This window comes from Rhinoderma darwinii, chromosome 1 (assembly GCF_050947455.1).
Source record: "Rhinoderma darwinii isolate aRhiDar2 chromosome 1, aRhiDar2.hap1, whole genome shotgun sequence".
Taxonomy (NCBI): domain Eukaryota; kingdom Metazoa; phylum Chordata; class Amphibia; order Anura; family Rhinodermatidae; genus Rhinoderma; species Rhinoderma darwinii.
Window position 1 is genome coordinate 592,448,736 of NC_134687.1, and position 20,108 is coordinate 592,468,843.

A 20,108-nucleotide genomic window follows, 5' to 3' on the forward strand; every position below is an offset into this window, starting at 1 on the left:
TGCCCAAGCGATTAAACCAAAGAGCGCAGCAGATGACACTAAGCGCAGTGAAGCGCGCAAACAGTGTGCCTACACCCAGAGAGGCCTCACTGGGTACTTTCCAATGTCCCCTGGGGGCTCTAGACAAGATGCCGTGGCGATTCCCATGAGGAAAAGTCTGCCATAATGATAGTGATGGCTTTGACCAGTCGAGACTGGTGGTTCTACCGTAGGCCGGAAGGGCTTCCGTTGTAGGCGATCGGAGTAGGAAAAATCCCCAACTGGAGCTTCCACTGTTTTAGAGGACTTTGTAAAAGTCCAAGTGGGAAGGAAAAAACTTTAGTCATGAGGGTATCTGCTTTTTGATAATCATAGGTTGTAGAGTTAAGTGGAGGGTTCAGGTTCTCGACCTGAGGCTTCTCCCAGATGCAGTGCAAAGTCTTCACCCTGCTGATGCGGCATCAGAGCAAACCTCTATCAGAGAAAGCGAATGAGTGAGGGGCATAGGGGGAGCACCAGACCTGGGCCTTTTTACCTGGTCTGCCACAAGGGGGCCTTCCCCAATGTGGTTCAGTGGGCAGCCTCCTGGGAAGGTTTGGTTCGGCTAGATGACCCAGAATGCAAGATAGGTAGACCTAGTAAGGTCAGCCACTGCCAAAAATAAGGATTATGCCCAACCTAGCTCAGTGGGGACCAATTTGGGAGGAAGCAGGACCACGAATGGCATTCTTAAGAGCCAGGCAGGGGCAATATAGTGCAAGCTAAAAGTGGGTAACATTTCAAGAAACAGTAGACAATCTGTATAAACAATAACAGCTCCAGCGGCCTGATGCTCACAATAGCGGCATAGGAATGCCGCAGAGGCACGGATGTATAGACAGGCTAATATTACTAGCGCAAGACAGAAGAAGGGTTAGTACCACCAATATTTTAGAGGGGAGCAAGAGGAGAAAAAAGTAAGCAGGTGCTGTGTGGGCATAGGAGGGAGGGAGGGTTAAATTATGTGGCGTTGTTAGAGCAGGGAAAGCTTCTTGACAGTTATTGCCATCTTCTTATCCAGAATGCATTCTGAGCCTGACAGTCCCGTCACCCACATCACTGATACACAGGGAGGGTGAGGAAGCGCCCTACCACCCTGGGGCTGTGATGACAAGTCAAGGCTTACACAGAAGTTTCACTTCCAGGACCACACGGACATGGACTGAAATTGCCGTTTGGAAATTAAAGTATATTAGTAAGTTTATTGATTGTGCATTTGGAAAACAATAATGTACTTTTTCTGGCGTCTGACAACCCCTTTATATATAAAGACACAAGACAAAAGTAAACACACTGCACAATGATTGTTCTTTTAGAGTTTTATTAGTACCTCTGTAGGGAAAAAGAAAATATTTAGCAAATTACTTACATATTCATCAAGACTTAAGATTTACATGTTTTTTTTTTTTTATCTTAAACAATGTACAACATAATAGACTTTGTACTATCAAAAGATGATTTTAAATACTAGATATAATTCTGGAGAGAAACAGAAGCGGGGAGAACAAAGTGCTTAAAGAAAAGTCGGTTAACGCGGACAGGTGATGCCACTTGCTCCTGGGTCTAGCGGCTGCTGAGCTGCAGGGGAATGTCATTGCTTGGCCGATCAATGAAAACTTGCTGCCTAAGCTTACCATATGGCAGTTATTACCAGCCTGTGACAAAACTACACCTCCAATCATGCCCTGACAGCCTGCTGGGAGTTGTGGTTTTGCAAAAGCTGGAAAGCCACAGGTTGGAGACCACACCATTAAGTCTGCGGCAAATGTTCATCCAACCTTCAAGAACCTATCCATTGAAATTGGTCTTCACCCCCTTTACTTTTCGATAATGATAATTTGTCCCCATCCAGCAATCTCATGATCACACCCCTATAGTTGCCGAGGGACAGCTCAAACTATTTTGACACAGCCCGTCCATTTTTCTGCCTTTTTCCATCAAGCGGTGAATTCAAGAAACATCTTGTTATAATTTCAACAAAAGTGGTCCTTTTTGGAAAAAAAAAGACATCGATTGACTGCAACCGCCTTCCCTGTACAGCTCAATAGCTTTTGGAACCATACAACGTATAAACCTGTTTTAAGTCTACACCTTCCAAAATGAAGTCCTTTGAGGGAGAGGGGCTTAAACAGCGTCCTTTGATGCCCAGATAAAGCTTTGAAAACTCAATAACTTATAGAATATAATTAAACAATCCCGGGAAGCAGCCACAGCTTTACCAGTGCTAAACTGTAACCACCACTAGCAGCCGCACCAATCACAGGCTAAGCCGGTGGATAAGACAGAGTGACCAGGGTAGTCTGTATTTTACTCTATGCTCCTGTAAGTATTTTAATAACCAGTGTAGCACTAACTATCAACAAAAAAAAAAGGACAAAAGAAAATAATTGCACTAAATGTTAGCCGTATCAGGGTGCAACAGTCCATATTCCAGTATAAGCACCAGCAGCTTCACACATCTTTTCCTCTCAGGTTCTACCTTCCCATTTACACTGCAAAGAAAAAAATTACCTAAAATCCATCTCCCCCATTGTCGTGCATATCAAGGTTTAGAAAAACTTTCTTCTCCCTTGGAAGGGGGGGGGGGGGGGTTTGGGTGTGAAAGGGCACTTCTTATGTCTTACAATTTTTCTATAGCTGGCGTTTTTGTGAAAAGGGAAAAACCAAGTAGAACACGTAACATGGTAGGACGCAGCGGGTTTGGCCACTATCTCGCTCTGTGCGCTCCTCTGTGAACGGAAAGTTTATCGTAGGATTCTCCTATCCGAACATTTGTTAAGAGCCTATTGTGGTAAGGGATTCAGCTGGAGCCCGCGCGTGTCATTAACTCTTCCAGTGCCTTGTCCTGATCGTTGTTATGTAGTAACAAAACTTCCTTTATCTCTTTTTGTTCAAACCCCATCTCTTTAAATTTGCTCATCAACTGAAGAAATACCATAGTCTGCAAAAACAGAAAACCAATGTTAAAAACCAAAAGTATATAAATGTGTATGAAAAAATAGATAAATGTCTTTGATATATTAGATAATCTAGTAGTCATATTCTTGTACATAGGGGGCAGTATTATAGTAGTTATATTCTTGTACATAGGGGGCAGTATTATAGTAGTTATATTCTTGTACATAGGAGGCAGTATTATAGTAGTTATATTCTTGTACATAGGGGGCAGTATTATAGTAGTTATATTCTTGTATATAGGAGACAGTATTATAGTAGTTATATTCTTGTATATAGGTGGCAGTATTATAGTAGTTATATTCTTGTACATAGGAGGCAGTATTATAGTAGTTATATTCTTGTACATAGGAGGCAGTATTATAGTAGTTATATTCTTGTACATAGGGGGCAGTATTATACTAGTTATATTCTTGTACATAGGAGGCAGTATTATAGTAGTTATATTCTTGTACATAGGGGGCAGTATTATAGTAGTTATATTCTTGTATATAGGAGCTAGTATTATAGTAGTTATATTCTTGTATATAGGTGGCAGTATTATAGTAGTTATATTCTTGTACATAGAGGGCAGTATTATAGTAGTTATATTCTTGTACATAGAGGGCAGTATTATAGTAGTTATATTCTTGTACATAGGAGGCAGTATTATAGTAGTTATATTCTTGTACATAGGAGGCAGTATTATAGTAGTTATATTCTTGCACATAGGCGGCAGTATTATAGTAGTTATATTCTTGTATATAGGAGGCAGTATTATAGTAGTTATATTCTTGTACATAGGGGGCAGTATTATAGTAGTTATATTCTTGTATATAGGGGCAGTATTATAGTAGTTATATTCTTGTACATAGGAGGCAGTATTATAGTAGTTATATTCTTGTACATAGGAGGCAGTATTATAGTAGTTATATTCTTGCACATAGGCGGCAGTATTATAGTAGTTATATTCTTGTATATAGGAGGCAGTATTATAGTAGTTATATTCTTGTACATGGGGGCAGTATTATAGTAGTTATATTCTTGTATATAAGAGCAGTATTATAGTAGTTATATTCTTGTATATAGGAGGCAGTATTATAGTAGTTATATTCTTGTATATAAGAGCACTATTATAGTAGTTATATTCTTGTATATAAGAGTAGTATTATAGTAGTTATATTCTTGTACATAGGGGGCAGTATTAACACTTATGTTTTCATTATTATTATAAAAGACACACAATTGCCCTTTAACCCTCACCACTTTTGTGAAAAGGGGTGTGACTTTCCAAAAGGGGTGTGGCTACAGGGGCCTAACAAGTTTATTATAATTTACACCAGAAAACTGGCATAAATGAAGGAAGAAATCTATCTCTATTTAAATCTGTGGGGTGTAGCAAGGTTGAGGCCTTAACGCTGCTCGGCGTCAGGACCTTGTATGAGCCGGAGCCTGCCGAGGGAGCCTGAGGAGACCTGGAGGGGAGAAGAGGATTGGTGAGGCGACTGTACTTTTTTATGTCCGTTTGAAAGGTGGGAATTGATGGCGCACGGCCACAGCCAGACGAAAGATGCAACACATTATTAAGACTGGCGTATTAAACACTTAATAAATCTTAAGTCTTAATAAATCTCCCCCAATGAGTTCAGATCTAGCTGTAGTCTTTATAACATTTCGGAGGGGATTCAGCCTAGACTCAAGATGCTGGACACGAAGGTCTAACGAAAGTCTAGGCGGGAAATAAGCAGCAGTATATGCTTATAGCGAACAAAACTACGCCCGGTGCTTTGTGAATGGCGCTTATATTATAGGTCAGGTTAATTTAGGGGAGTTACTTTAACAGTAGAAATGTCAGGCAGGGACGTTAAATGGACTATACAACCAAATGCTGGACACAAACCTTCTCCTCCGAGCACTGATACATCTCCAGAGCCTCATCCACAAGCAAAGGATCAAAGCCTCTCTCACAGAGCTGAGAGTGGATGAACAAATACTCCAGCACCTGTGTCATAGAAGAGATAATCACCGTCACCAATATCCATAAAATCGCCCACATAAATGTCAGCATCATCAGAATTATCTTCTTAGGGTTTCTTTGCGCACATGTCTGTACCATACAGTAGCAGCCAAACAATAGGATATTTATAAGCCACTAAGTCACTTTTCATATTTAAAAGGGAGTTTCCACTTTACAGTATGTAAATAAATATAATGCAGAGGTGAAGTAATGACAGAAACCACAAAATACCCAGAGACGCTTGTTTCAAATTAAAGGGCAACTCCACATACGAATACATTTTTGTGCTATTATTTTAATACTTATTGCTGGTCTCACACACCCCACTCCAGAGTTTGCCTGTATATTTTCAGAAACTAAGCGGCACAGCGCTGACCCTGCGCGCTTCTGGCACTTAGTTTTAGTGATTGGGTGGGGGGGGGGGGGGGGGTCTCAGTGATTGGACCCCCACCGATCAAAACTTCTGACTTTTTTTTAAATATATATTTTCTGTTTAGGTTCCTGTTTTTGGCTAAAAAAAAAAACGCATGCAAAATCTGCATCAAATCTGCACTGTGTGAACAAGTCCTTAAGGGAGACTTCTCATTCTCTAAATCGGACTTCTCTCCTTTAACCCCCTTTCCCCCCCATTACATTATTCTTCAGAGCCTCATCACTTCTTTCAACATTATCCACCACACTCCTTGCACTCTAATGCACTTTATTTTGGTGCATACACAGACACTGGCTGGTGACCGGACTTATGCAGTGTAACGTGTACTACCCTTGTGTTAGCCCTATTTGCTCATAGATTGTAAGATCCTGTGATCAGGACCCTCACTCGCTAAATTGTAAAGTGCCGCAGAATATTTTGGCGCTATATAAATACAGATTCTTATTGACTGCAGTGAATAATAGTGGTGGACACCATATAAAAAAGTGTGACCGATAAGGAAGAGATATCTCAAAACTGGTGAAAATACAAAGTGCATAGTTGCATTTTTCATAAGCCTCTGCCAATGAGCGTGTGATCATTTTAAATGCCATATTAGGTGGAAATATTTGTTTTTTTCTGTGTCTATACTCTGCGTGTACATTGGAAAGTGCTCCCATAATAATTCTGAAGCATCAACATAAAGAGCTTTGTACTTACCTGCTCCCGGATGCATTCTGAAGATCACGATGAAGTCCCCGATAGATGCGTTAACGCTATGGTTAAAGTGTCTGCGCATGACCGTCAGTACAACATAACCAGAGCTATCTTTTACCAGGTGTATTTTCCAAACAGAAGTTATGATCAAAAAAAAAAAAATCAAAAATCACTGGAGTGCTCCTTTAAAGATGATGATGAAGACCCTGACACAATCACCAGTGGTGCAGTAACTTTTTTTTTACATTTTTTATCATGACTTCTGTTTGGAAAGTACACGCGGTAAAAGATGGTGCAGCCCATCCTCTTAGCGGGCGCTTTGCTGCTGAACTATCTCTACCAATCCTGGCCCCCACTATATCAGGTGACTGTCTGATCCCTACAGCACCTGCTGTGTGGACCGGAAGTCTATTTTACTATGCATTCCTATGTGGTGCTCAATGTGAGTCTCATAGGAATGCATAGTGAGAGACTTCTGATCTACACATCAGTCATTGTAGGAATCAGGCAGTCACACTGGGTCTTTTCCCAGCGTAAGTCATCCTGCCCAAGATACCTCTTATAATAAAGCGACCCTCTGGTCCCGGGACAACATTATAAATATGATGGTGTATATGGAGTAATATTACCAGGTGCCCTCCAGTTGTGCCCCTCTGCCCTGGATCCGCAGTTTTAGGGTCCCCTTTGTGCTATTCCAAAATGGCTGAAGCACTTCTTAGACTCAAAGTCTGCGAGACTACCGCTGTTCTCGGATGGGCCAGAGCTGTGCATGTGAGCAGTTCTGGCCATTCCGTAAACAGAGGGAGTGTCTTAGACTCGGTCTGAGAAGAGAAGCAGCCTTTTTGAGATAACACAGAGGGGACCCTAAAATGCCAGATCCATGGCACTGAGGAAGAAGTGGAGGGCACCTGGTAATCTTACTCTATATATACACCATCGTATTTAAAATTGTGTCCGGAGACTGGAGGGTCACTTTCACATCAAGCTCTCTGCCAGGGTGGCAAGTGTGTTGTTACACAGGGAAATAACGCAGTATTAAAAATTATTACTAGAGCTGCCATTATGTACAACTACTAAACATCTCATCCCTGTGTCAGGCTTCTGCCCTCACCTGCTCCACGTTCTGTCCTTGCTTCTGCATGGCTCTCATCACATGTTCATATGAATACCCCATACTGACAATGGTCTCAGCACATTGTCGCTCGCTGCTTGACAGCGCCTTGAGAAGTTCCTCGTAGCCCGGGACACTGAGCCGCGTCACAACTACACTATTGGGCACTTTGGACACTGCGACCTGGTGAGCTGACATCTGCGAGTAGGAAAATAGATCAAGAAAATTTATTAAAAGGCGAGTACGTGTTCCCACAATTATTTCCCAACCATTTCAGAGAATGAATGTGTATATATATATATATATATATATATATATATATATAGATAACATCTTATATATTTCCAAAACCAAAGCTTCACCTTCATTCTCTAAGGCCCTGTTCACACTGAGGTTTTTTTTAAATCAAGGGGGGGGGGGTGAATTCAGCCACTTTGTCGCTGATTCCATGTCAAAATCTGTGTCAAAAGACACTCAATTGTCCTAAAAGGATAGAAAGTAGTTCATTTCCACCAGCCTATCCCATTATGGAAACCATTGAATAAATTAAGTCACTTTGTAAATATATTACTCAGGCCTCATGCACACGACCGTATTTTTCATCCGAAATTACGGACCCATTGATTTATATTGGCCATGGACACCTTTCCGTATTTGTACGGATGGGTGTTCGTTCCGTAGAAATGATCTGCAAAATATAGAACATGTCCTATTCTTGTCCGTAATTACAGCATGGACTCCCCATAGAAGTCTATGGGCGCTTACGTAATTATGGACAGCTATGGATGTGCACCCGTAGCCGTCCGTAATTACGGAAGCATTGCTAGGCAACGGCAGGTTTGCAGGTGTTGCACATCATTTGTGGGTTTTCTTTTGTGGATCCGTATATATGGATGCACTATGGATAGTATTTGCGGATACCGTTCTGTATATTCTCATAAGCTGCTGATGACTACGGATCCGTATTTACAGACAGGTTTTAGGGATGGATGAAAATACGGTTGTGTGCATGGGGCCTTTATCCTGTACTAATGCTGAATTACAGCCTGTATTTTACTCCAGACCTGCAGCCACTATGCTGCCTCTGGTTATTAGGCCCCATGCACACGAACGTGCTTTTGCGGCCGCAATTCACCAGAAAATCCACGGGAGAATTGCGGCCCCATTCATTCCTATGGTTTCCACGGTCCGTGCATGGCCCAAGAGCCTGGACCGCAGAAAGAACGGGCATGTCTTATTACGGCCGTGTTCTGCGGTCCAGGCTCACAGGAAATAATGGACGCAGCCATGTGCATGGCCCGCGATTTGCGGGCGGCTCGCGGGTGACACTCCGCTGCCGGCCGACCCGAAAATCACGGCCGTGCATATGGCTACGGCTGTGTGCATGAGGCCTTACTGGAAACAGTCAGCAAGCTCCTATAATTCAATGTGGAAAGTTCATTTATTGCAGTGCCCGGGGTAAAGATGACAGAGTACACTCTACGTAGACACTTAATAAAAAGGAATGTTGACAGATTTCAGCACTGCAGAATTGTGAATGCAGCTTTGGACTAGAATACATGCTGTAACTCAGGATCAGTACAAGATAAGTTATGTATTTACAGTGCGACAATGCTTTATATGTAGATGAATTCTATATATAAACTGTAAAGGGGATGTTTCAAAACGAAATGCTGCTCTTCATGTCCTGATGCCTTCTTCCCCCTCAATTTCTTCCTGTACCAGTGGCCACACTTTTTTTTTTTTAGGTTTGGCCACTGTTAATGTAATGCAGCAGCCAGATGTTTTATTGCAGTGAACAGGATAAAGTAGCTTGAAGGAGTTTACGGTTCCCTTTGCAATCAGCTGATGTTCTGCTCGGGGACTCCAGCGATAGGAAACCCCTGAAGTCACTGTCCATATATGGACAGTGACGTCGGCAGCAGTACTGGAGTCCCCGATCAGAGCATCAGGGGACTCCAGTACTGCTGCCGATGTCACGGTCCATATACCCCTTATGTTCTCTGCAGGATTTCGACCAGACAGTTTTTTTTCAGGAACATGCAGAAAATCCTGCAGAATGACAACAGTGTGCACAAGTTTATCCCGTTTCATTTTATTATTCCTTTCTAGGTTTAGTGTTCCTTTAAATTGCGTCAAACAAGTCTGCCGATTCCCTTCACATTGCCATAAAGTTAGGCTATGTTCACATCACGTTTTTTTGCCTATGTTTAACGTATGTGTCAGGAAAAAGCTTCCGACATATGCAAACGTAAGACGTGACGAGTGCCTAAGACTAGCTTCACATTATGTTTTTGCATCCTGTTAAAACATCTAGCTTTCTTCTTTTATCAATAAAAAAATAAATAAAAAAAATAACAAAAAAAAAAAACATCTATGCCTATCCTGTAGCATCCTGTTGTCAAAGACTTGCATTGTACAGAAAAACGGATCCTTTAGGATCCAGTTGTTCAACAATACAGAAAATAAGAGTCTCTGGCTGGATTTCTGAGCCATTTTAAAGCCAGAAGTGGTTTCCAAAGGAATGGGAAATATAAAGAAAGAATGTGTACTTCTCCGTCCTCCAGGATCCACTTCTGGCCTTAGCTCAAAAACCTGCATCACATACACGATGTGTGAATACAGCCTTTGTCTGTCCTGTAAAAAAACGGATCCTGATGGAAACAAGTCAAAACTGACATGATGGAAGCTGTATTAAAAGCCTTAGATCCATGATACATGATAAAATTCTGGCATCCTGCAGCCACTGATGGTGCAGCCACTCATTACAAATAGCATACAGATGTATACATCACCAATTGTACTCTAGAATAAATCTGTATGCCGTAAACACCCCCTAGTGGTGCCAGTCAGAAATTCTTGTAACTATGGTTGTGTCAATGGAAATTGAGGATTCGGAGATTTGTTTTAGAAAATCAGATATAAACCTATAAATATATATTATGAAATTAACCTGCACAGATTATGAATCTATTTAGTCTACTCCGCAGAAATCTGAGCACTTCTCTAACGCTATTTGACAAATTTACATTATTTTCTGGCCTGCGGGTTAACTGGTCCAAGACATTGATAATGGCTGTGGATACAGGAGCCAAGGGGTCCACTCTACATTGACAGTGCCCGCCGTTCTTGAATTGACCCTCAACTACTAGTGTTGGCACATATTGAGTATGATCGCTTCAATAGTGTAGTGGTTATCTCGTTTGTCTTACATTTGAAAGATCACATGTTCAAAACCCAGCAGGTTTTTTTTTAAAAAATATTATTAATATCTTAATTGTATTAGGCTTTGTTCACACTAGCATTACTTGATTACTTGATTTTGTAATGTGTCCATAAAAATTTTGATCTATCCGTGATTTTTAGCTCAGTTGTCCAGAAATGTCTGAAGTGGAGTTTGGGAACCGTGATCCTAATACATGGGCGGAACTGGGCGACTTTGGAGGATGTGGGGGATGGAAAATAAAACTGTCACTTTTACACAACTCAGGACCAAACACCATTGTTTAGAATGGGGAAGCTCTCTTCCCCTACATGCCCGCGTTGCCAGAGGGAGGAGGGTACCTTCCTCCACATGCTTTGGGAGTGCCCAATTATATTTGACTTCCCCATATATTGGATCTTTAAGTCTGCTTACTTCTCCTGGTGGGGGATCTTAATAATGCTATAGCTACCAGATCCCTTATGATGCTTTTATTCTTCTATGCAAAAAAGATTATCCTTCGCAACTGGAAGCAGCTTATAGTCCCTACATTACCAGCGTGGATTGCATTAATTCCAGTCTCCCTCTCCTTAACCCCTTCATACCGAAGGTATTTTAAACCTTAATGACCAAGCAGTTACATTTTTCCACCGTCTCATTCCAAGAGCTATACATTTTCTATTTGTCCGTCGACATAGCTGTATAAGGATTCTTTTTTTTTGCGGGACAAGTTGTATTTTTTAATAGCACCATTTTGGGGTACATATCATTTATTAACTTTTTTTGATGGGGTAGTGGAAAAATAACGGAAAGTTCACCACGCTTTTTTGGGTCTTAAATTTATACCGTTTCACATGTGGTATAAATAACATAATAACTTTATACAGCGGGTTGTTACGATTGCGGCGCTCCCAAATTTATATCTGTTTTACTACATTTACACAGTAAAAACACTTTTTCAAAATTAGTTGTTTTTGTGTCACCATATTTTAAGAGCCATAACTTTTTTATTTTTCTGCCGATGCAGCTGTATGAGGGCTTTTTTTTTTTTTTTGCGGGACGACTTGTAGTTTTTATTGGTACCATTTTGGAGTATATCCCACTTTTTGATCAGTTTTTATCAAACTTTTTTGAAGGCAGGATGAACAGAAAACAGCAATTTTGGCACTGGTTTTTATTTAATTTTTTACGCCGTTCACCATGCGGGTTAAATAATGTAATTGTTTTATATTTGGGGTCGTTACGGACGCGGCGATATCAAATACGTGTAACTTTTAACTTTTTTTAGTAATAAAGTATTTTGTAAGTGGAAAAAGTAAGCTTTTAATTTTTTTTTACTTGGGACTTATTTATTTCAAACTTTATTAAACTTTTTTTTAGTCCCACTAGGGGACTTCACTATGCGATCTTTTGATTGCTTTTATAATACACTGCAATACTTCTGTATTGCAGTGTATTATTGCCTGTCAGTGTAAAACTGACAGGCACCTGTTAGGTCATGCCAGAGGCGTGGCCTAACAGGCAGTCACTGAAGGCAGACCTGGGGGCCTTTATTAGGCCCCTGGCTGCCATAGAAATCATTGGCCCCCTGCGGAGTCCCTGTGGTGAGAGAGCTGGAGCCCCCTCCGTTTAAAACCACTCAGATGCGGCTATTGATCGCCGCATCTAAGAAGTTAAATATGATTGGAGACCACTGTTGGCGGTCTCCGATCGTTGCCCTGATACCTGAGGCTGTTAGCAACAGCCCGGGCTTCTGGAGCACCCCGCTCCATGCGGGAAAACTTCTTCTGAAGTGCCGCCGTGACAAGGCGGTGCTTCAGAAGAACTACCCTGAACGGCCGCCGTAAAAGCACTATGTAGTGGTTGTTAAGGGGTTAAGTTGACTTATGGAGCACGTAGATGAACGGATAAGTTTATGAAAATTTGGCCAACCCTGTATAGCTAATCTTCATACTTCCTAACAGCATTATCACTTCCGGAGTATCTCCTGTTCGTTTACCTACTCCTCCACCGACCACCTTTTAAGTATTGCATCTCACTAACCATCTCGTTTTTCTGTAAACCAATGGAAAGCTACTTGTTACATGTTTATGTTTCTATTAGGTTATATACCTAAAATGCTGTGTTTGTACATATAGGTACATATACTATTAGTTTTATGTATCTCCTATGCCTTTTTTTGTAGTACCTACGTCATTATCACGTTCCCAAGAAAATTTACCTTTAAAAAATTAATTAAAAAAATCTGAGCACTTCTAACATGTAAAAGTGGAACTATATGGACAGCAACAAGAACTAGTGGACCCATCTCTAAAATGTGTTTGCAGAACTTTGCCGGTCTTAAAAATACATTCCTATGATATTTGTATAGGAAATAGCCGTCACTTACCTTTGTGTCGCCGCTCAGATAGCTCCTCGATATTTCTTCTGTACCGGAGACAGGACCCACAGTAGAAGGCGGTAATGCACACTTTAACATCCCACTGTCTAAATGAAGGGAGGGTCCCCACATGAGGTGTCCGTTCAGTTCATCGCCAATATGGGGCGAGCGGGATTTTAAGGATTCAAGGAAAGTGCCATTGTTCAGGCAGTCAGTGCTTGTATGTGATATCTTCTGATTGCTCTCATCAGAGTCTAGTTTGGGAAAAGATAGGGATTTGATATTGCTGACCGTGGTCATGGGGGCAAGTGACACTTTGGAAGACGGGGGCAGTTCACAGTTTTCTAACTGTGGTATAGTGATAAAACCATTGGGTTTATGGAATTGCTTAATGTCTAAAGCTTCCAGTTTCAGTGTGGAGAGTGTGTCCTCGTCCTTCAGCCGTGACTGGCAGCTCTGTACTGTGTTAGCATTACTCGAGTCTGGGCTCACAACAGGCCTCACGTGAATGTCAAGAATATTTTTTAACTCTTCTTTTTCGTCGATGGTCTTTAATTCTAACTTGTCAAAGGGGTCCTCCTCGCACTCAAAGTCGGCAGGGTTGAAGTCTGCTTTGCCGTGTGTCGGGCTCAGCACTTTTTGAGGCACGGCACTGCGGTTGGCAGGGGTCGGGGTCAGGATGTTGTTGTGCTGGAGGCTTGCCAGGATAGGGTTGATAGGGGGAGGGCATCCTATACCTTCACCCCCCTCCCTCTCCGTCTCAGCATCGGAAAAAGCTTTGGAATGAGCCGCTTCTGCCTTCCTATCGGCCTCCCTCTGCGCAGCTTTGATCTGTTTTACTTCTTCTGCCCATCGGACGGTTTTCTTCTCCAGGGAAAAGTCATACTATCAATAATAAAATAGAAAAGCTTAGAATAGGATTTATCACTATATACTCAAAAGAGGAAATCAACAACATTCATAAAAGTCCTACTAGGGAATATCGAGGTAAGAGGGGTCCCTGAGTGGACGGCCAATTAATTTCAATGGGTATTACGTTTTGCCAGGTGGACAGAGAGACAATACATGCACAGTGCAACTGATGCACCCGGACACAAAACTGACCACAAAGGAAATTATAGGAGGAGTTTTGGCCTCAGTTTCCCTCCGGTCTTTTTTGTACTTCGCTGGAAGGCCAGACGTATGTGAATGAGCCCTGAATCATAAGTCAGAGCAGCATCCAATATCTGACAATTGTTTGTTTAACATAAAACAATATTTTATATTTAGTTGTCACTTTCCAAAAATAGCCACGAAATCTAAATAGAAAAATCCTAATCGCTCTAGAAGTAAAACAAACAATTACCAAACCTTGGTAGAAGGATAGAGAACACGACGTCAACCACAAGGGTCTTCATGTGATGAAACTTAAAGGGGTTTGTCAAGATTCAGGTGAATTTTACAGCAGAGAAGCTGCCTTTTTCAAGGCTGTAAATATATATGACATTTTTATTTTCCCAAATAGACCCACATAGGGTAAAGAGATTTTCTGAAATTCTCCCAATCTCAAAAAATCATCTTCATGTAAAGATACCTCCACATGGGTCAGATTTGCTGCGGAACTACCCAGTATCCACAGGGAAGCCTGCCTGAAAATCAGCACCAAATAAAAAATCAGCACCAAGCTTAGTACGATTTGGTGTAAATTTTCAGGCAGATTTTCTGCTGTGGTAAATAAAAAAAAATAAAAAGAAATCTGCAAGTACCCCAAACCCCCCCCCCCCCCACTATTTTCTCAGTTTAAACATTTCGTGAGATGTGAAAGCTGCAGAGGGAGAAGGAACGCATTGGTACAGGAGCGCCAAGTGAGGAGAGTATAGTATTTTTTATTTTAAAATCGAGAAAATAATAGGGGGGGGGGTGTTTTGGGATACTTGCAGATGTTGTTGTAGATCCCCAGCTAACTCGCAGAAAAATCCGTAACATTTGTTGTAGATTTGGACTTCCCCATTGAACTAAATATGGAAAACCGGCAACAAACCCACGACCAGTCCGCAGCATAAATTGACATGTTGCAGATTTAAAAATCCACACTTCAGGTCGATTCCCACATGGAAACTTTTGATAGCGTTTCGTAATTTGTTGAACTCTCCTCCACTTTGCTGCTACTGTATTCTACTGTAGATTTTCCATCCGCAAATCCAGATGGAAAATCTGCAGCAATTCTGCTACGTTAGAAGGTAGCCCAAGGCCGAGTTTACACTGAGGAGTGAGTGATTTCCAGGCAGATTTTGACCTGCCTGCACTTTCTTGCCGCGGTTGTCGCAGCATTTTTCACTTGCAGCCATTGAAGTTGCGGGGTAAGAACGCAGCGAAAAACGCTTTTTCTGCCTCCCATTGATTTCAATGGGAGGTCAGAGGCGGGACCACAGCAAGAAAGAACATGAAATCAATGGGAGGCAGTTTCGGCCGTTCTTTGGTGTGGATTCCAAAGCAGCTTCCACGTCAAAATCAGCGCCATAAAACTCGATGTGAACTGATCCTAAGAATTTTTATTACATAAAAAACAAAACAAAATAAACCCGCAGAATTAATCTACATGAGTCACTTCGCAAATACATTTTATTAGGACCTCTTTACATGACACTTGAGCCTTCCGTTCCGTAAAATATAATTCTGATAGATGGCTTAGGTCGCTGAATAGGCTTACAGGGGAAAAAGTTGCCGTATACAGCTCTGTATGTGTTTTTTGCAAGATACCGCTACATTGAAAAACGTAATAAAAGCGTAATAAACAACACTTTTCTATACAGCAAAAGCGTTCTATACCGTTGTACCGTTCTATTCCATTGTAAGCCAGCTCGATGAAGGCCAGAAGGACACGCTTTCGGTTGAGAGGAACCCGATGGATAAGTTTGGCATATACGCCGTGAGTTTGAGCAAAAGTGATGCGAACATGGCCTTATTTATCTTATACTCCAGAGCTGCATTCACGATTCTGCGGGTTTCAGAGCCCCTTGTTGCCCAGTAACTGCACAGAGCTTGCTCTGGTAGTTTACATCCTTGGAAGTGTTGTCCTTTTACATTGCACTATATATCCAATGTAGGGAAAACTAAACATGCCATACATAGAAGCTAAGCTGGTTGGGGTGTCTGACAACAAACTTGCTGAATGTTTCCAGTAACAACCAGGAGAATTGTGAGTACAGCTCTGAACTATAGTACAGGCTGTAAGTCAGGATCAGTACTGGATAGGTAACATCTATCTGTAAAATGGCGTTTACTTTACATTTATTGAAACAAATAAAAAAGAGGATTCGCAATGACATTGAATAAATATATATTTCCACTTAACCTTACAGAAGCAGATACACATTTGCTATCTTTAAGACGCCTAAAAGTACCAGAAACACCTACCTGTACCTCTCCGATGAGCTGGCTAATGTCCGGCACACAGAAACCAATGGGCAAACCAACTTTATCTGGTACTCTGAACTTCTCACCAATCTTAAACGGGACGTCCTCGAGGTAACTGAAAGGACCTAGAAAACAGAAAAATAAAAATGCACCTTAAAGGGGTTCTCCAATTTTTTGTAAATAAAAGTCAATCATTGTATAACTAAAAGTTATGCAGCTTTTTATTATTGTGTTTGCTTGCTATCAGAGAATGTAAGCAGTCGTTTATATCAAGAGGGCGAAAATACATAAACACGTCACAGCTGAGAGTTTGTTACAATCGTATCCGGTCTAGGTAATCCAACATTCTATTAAAAGAAGATCTGGAAGAACCGAAGTGCCATGCATGTTGTTACAAGTCTGGAGCACATCTTTTTTTATAATTTTTTTTATGTCACTGTATTTTGTCGCGCTTTCTTACATGGGAAAAATAGGTTTAGATTAAGAGTCAAACTGATACTGTGTTATAGTTAGTGCAGGGACTGAGAGGGGTGACGTGCACGACTCAAGGATTCTCGATTTGGAATTCTTTGAGTCTGTGTCATGCTCCGTCTCTTCAGTACCAAAGGTTTCCATCACCATTGATTTCATTGGTGACGGATCCGGTGCCAACGGTTTCCCTTTGTCTCCGTTGTGCAAGGGTTCCGTTGTTTTGATGGAATCAATAGCGTAGTCGACTACGCTATTGATTCCGTCAAAATGACGGAACCCTTGCACAACGGAGACAAACGGAAACTGTTGGCACCGGATCAGTCACCAATGAAATCAATGGTGATGGAAACGGAAACCTCTGGTTTCCGTTTCTCTCAGTCCGGGTCCCGTTCAGACAGATAGCTCCGACGGAACGGGACCCTGGCAAAGATGTGAACGAAGCCTAACCAAACTTTTTAAAAATAGATTTATTTAAACTCCTTTCTATGCACATGGATGTTGTAGAGGAGCGTTACTCTTCTAAACCTAGATAAAAAAAGAGAAGAGGATCGGCGAGCATGTGAGTGGTTGTCTCTTGTAGTCTATGGAGTGTGACCTCTCAGATTTGTATGGGAGATATGGAAACGGATGAACGCTCTACTTTTGGGAAACTTCAATGGAGACAGACTATCGCAGTTTGCAGCAAAATCACCAGTTTTCCACTTTTGCCACAGGTTTAGTCGCGTTACAGGGACATAAGACCCACACTCTCCCAACTAGTAGCGGTCCCAGTGGTGGACTTCTGGATATGACATGTCAGAATACCCCTTTAACTCTGAAAGGTCACAAAGCACAGGAAAACACAGATGGTAGAGGAGCTCTAGATATGCTTGGGATAACCTCTGGACAGGCAACTAGTCACCTATTTTTCTTACCGTTAAAATCTGAAGCCGACTTCCTAGAAGCCATTTAGAGTCTGCAAGAACAGAAAGACAGGAGTGAATGCAGCGCAACTTGTGATTCATATAAAAAGCCACATGACATGCAAACTAGGAATATTCATTTAATGGATGTTATCACACAAATCCTCAAAAACAAATAGCCAAACTTACGGCAAAACTTAGGCAATGCAGTGGCAAAGAAGCGATCTCTCCCAGAATGCAGTACAGCAGAGTACACCACGTACATATACACATAATTCATACAGGATAGGGAATTGTTGTTTACGCAGTTTCCTTTTGTAGTAGATTCTTGTAATGAAATACACAAAAGTCATAAATACTGAAGGTAAACAAATAAAGCCCTGCAAATCATTGCAACAAAGGACTGAATTTTGCAAATAACGGAAAGCAAATTAAAAGCACCTAATTTGTTGTCAAGGGCAAAACTGAAGCGATGTCTTGTAACATATCCAGAAAGTTATTAAATAAATCTTTAGAAAAGAGTCTCCGATGCTTCACCACTCACATGATGTAAGTCACTAAGTCATGTGAACAATTGTTGCTGAACTTTGGACCTGACATTTATAGGAAAGCGTCTAATGTTAAACAGTAACTGCACTTGTAAGACATGAGCTCATGTATATGACTTAACGCAGACCTCACATCCTGAAAGAGCAATAGTACCTGATACTAGTCTGGTACTAGTGGTACTAGTCTGATGTGGGGCAATTCAAAGCAAATGTGCAGAGGGGAGCTAAAAAAGGATGTACTGATATTATATTTCGCTCAACAATTCAGTGAGGCAGTACTATCTAAACATACATCACGTACAGAAAAAGACAGGGAGGCAGTACTATCTAAATCTACATCCTGTAGAGAAAGAGAGGCGCAGTACTATCTAAACCTACATCATTTACAGACAGAGGCAGTACTATCTAAACCTACATCATGTAGAGAAAGAGAGAGGCAGTACTATCTAAACCTACATCATTTACAGACAGAGGCAGTACTATGTAAACCTACATCATGTAGAGAAAGAGAGAGGCAGTACTATCTAAACCTACATCATTTACAGACAGAGAGGCAGGCAGTACTATCTAGACCTACATCATGTACAGAAAAAAACAGGGAGGAAATACCCATCTGTGCCTACATCATTTACAGGAAGAGACTGTAATATATGTGCTTACATTGTATTGAGAGTAGAAAAAGAACCAGTACTATATGTGCTTACATTATTTACAGGGAGAAAATGGAGAGGTAAAAAAAAAAAAAAAAACAGATGCGCCTACATTATTTAAAAGGCAAAAGGTTGAATTGTTCCCTTGATCATGGTGACCACTAGATCGCACTGAAAGCTAACCAGATATGGCGGTCGCCATGCTATCACATGGGCTGTTTATGGTCAATGGTCCACAATCATAGTAAATAATATAAAAATAATAATGGAGAGGAGGGAACACTATTCAACTGCTTGTTTAAGGGCAAGCTTATAAAACAGTTTTCCAAAAGTAGCTTCCCTTACACAACAGAGAAGGCTCTCACTTCATATTCTTGGCTGTGACGTGACCACATTCAAAACAGTTCACTATTAGAAAATAACCCTGGCCAGAATGAATGACTCCATTTATGAGGAGAGCACGCGTCACCTTTATCATGTGAGAGTCAAAAGGGAGTGAAAGTTGCTGAAAGTTTCCATGAATGTTAGAACGGCCGCACTTCTAGACGCCCCAAATATGCCTACAAATTTTAGGTGGAACTATCGGAGCTACGGGCACAGCTTCAGCCCACTGATTATCATAATGATCTCATACAGACTAACAAGTGTAAGCCATGACCAATACATTTAAATGCCAGGACACGGACGGCGAGAGTTATTTTTAGCAATTAAATTACAGGTTTAGAAAGTGTGATAGAGAAGGGTGGAGAAGCCCTGGCCGTTTTACTACATGTTTCACTCTTCCCTCAGGAAGGATTTATCATATTTCTTGGACAATATACAAAAAATAAAATACGTGTTAAAAAAAATAAAAAAAAAATAAAATTATTTTTGTTTAAGGGGGTTGTCCGGGCACGGACTGGTTTTTCATACTGATGACCGATCACAGGATAGGTCATCAGTATATGATCGGTGGGGGTCCGACACCCAGACCCCGCAGAGTTCAGCTGCCTCCGGGCACCGGATGTCCATGCCGAAGCAGATGGCTCCAGTCATAGTACTGAAGCTCTGCTCCTATTCAAGTGAATCTGCTTCCAGCTCCAACTACTGCATAATGTGCCATAACATGTGTGAAAGTGATTAGAATATGTTTAAAGGGACAGTGTCATGATGTTTTTTTATTTTTTTATTAATTTATGTGTTTTATTTAATCAAATATTATATTGACTTTTTTTAATTTTTCACACACAAAGTATTTTTTTTTATTAACACTTTCTTACTGTACTGGAGGCTGCCATGTTTTATTTAATCTGTGTATGTCTCTCTTAACGACTCATACACAGATGGAATACGGCAGCACAGTGCATAGGA

At 41.1% G+C, this 20,108-nt stretch overlaps 1 protein-coding gene across 2 annotated transcripts in view; it reads right to left on the reverse strand.

The window, feature by feature from the left end:
* Window positions 1-1,322: 1,322 nt before the first annotated feature.
* Window positions 1,323-20,108, reverse strand: part of UBAP1 (ubiquitin associated protein 1) — a 37,911-nt gene continuing 19,125 nt past the window's right edge. For both annotated transcript variants that reach the window (XM_075840194.1, XM_075840203.1), the window contains 6 exons: window positions 17,573-17,613; window positions 16,188-16,312; window positions 12,801-13,676; window positions 7,210-7,407; window positions 4,853-4,954; window positions 1,323-2,959 (listed from right to left, as the gene is read on the reverse strand). In XM_075840194.1, the coding sequence (XP_075696309.1) occupies window positions 2,819-2,959; window positions 4,853-4,954; window positions 7,210-7,407; window positions 12,801-13,676; window positions 16,188-16,312; window positions 17,573-17,606 (1,476 nt within the window). In that variant the 5' untranslated portion in view covers window positions 17,607-17,613 and the 3' untranslated portion in view covers window positions 1,323-2,818. The remainder of the gene's footprint in view (window positions 2,960-4,852; window positions 4,955-7,209; window positions 7,408-12,800; window positions 13,677-16,187; window positions 16,313-17,572; window positions 17,614-20,108) is intronic.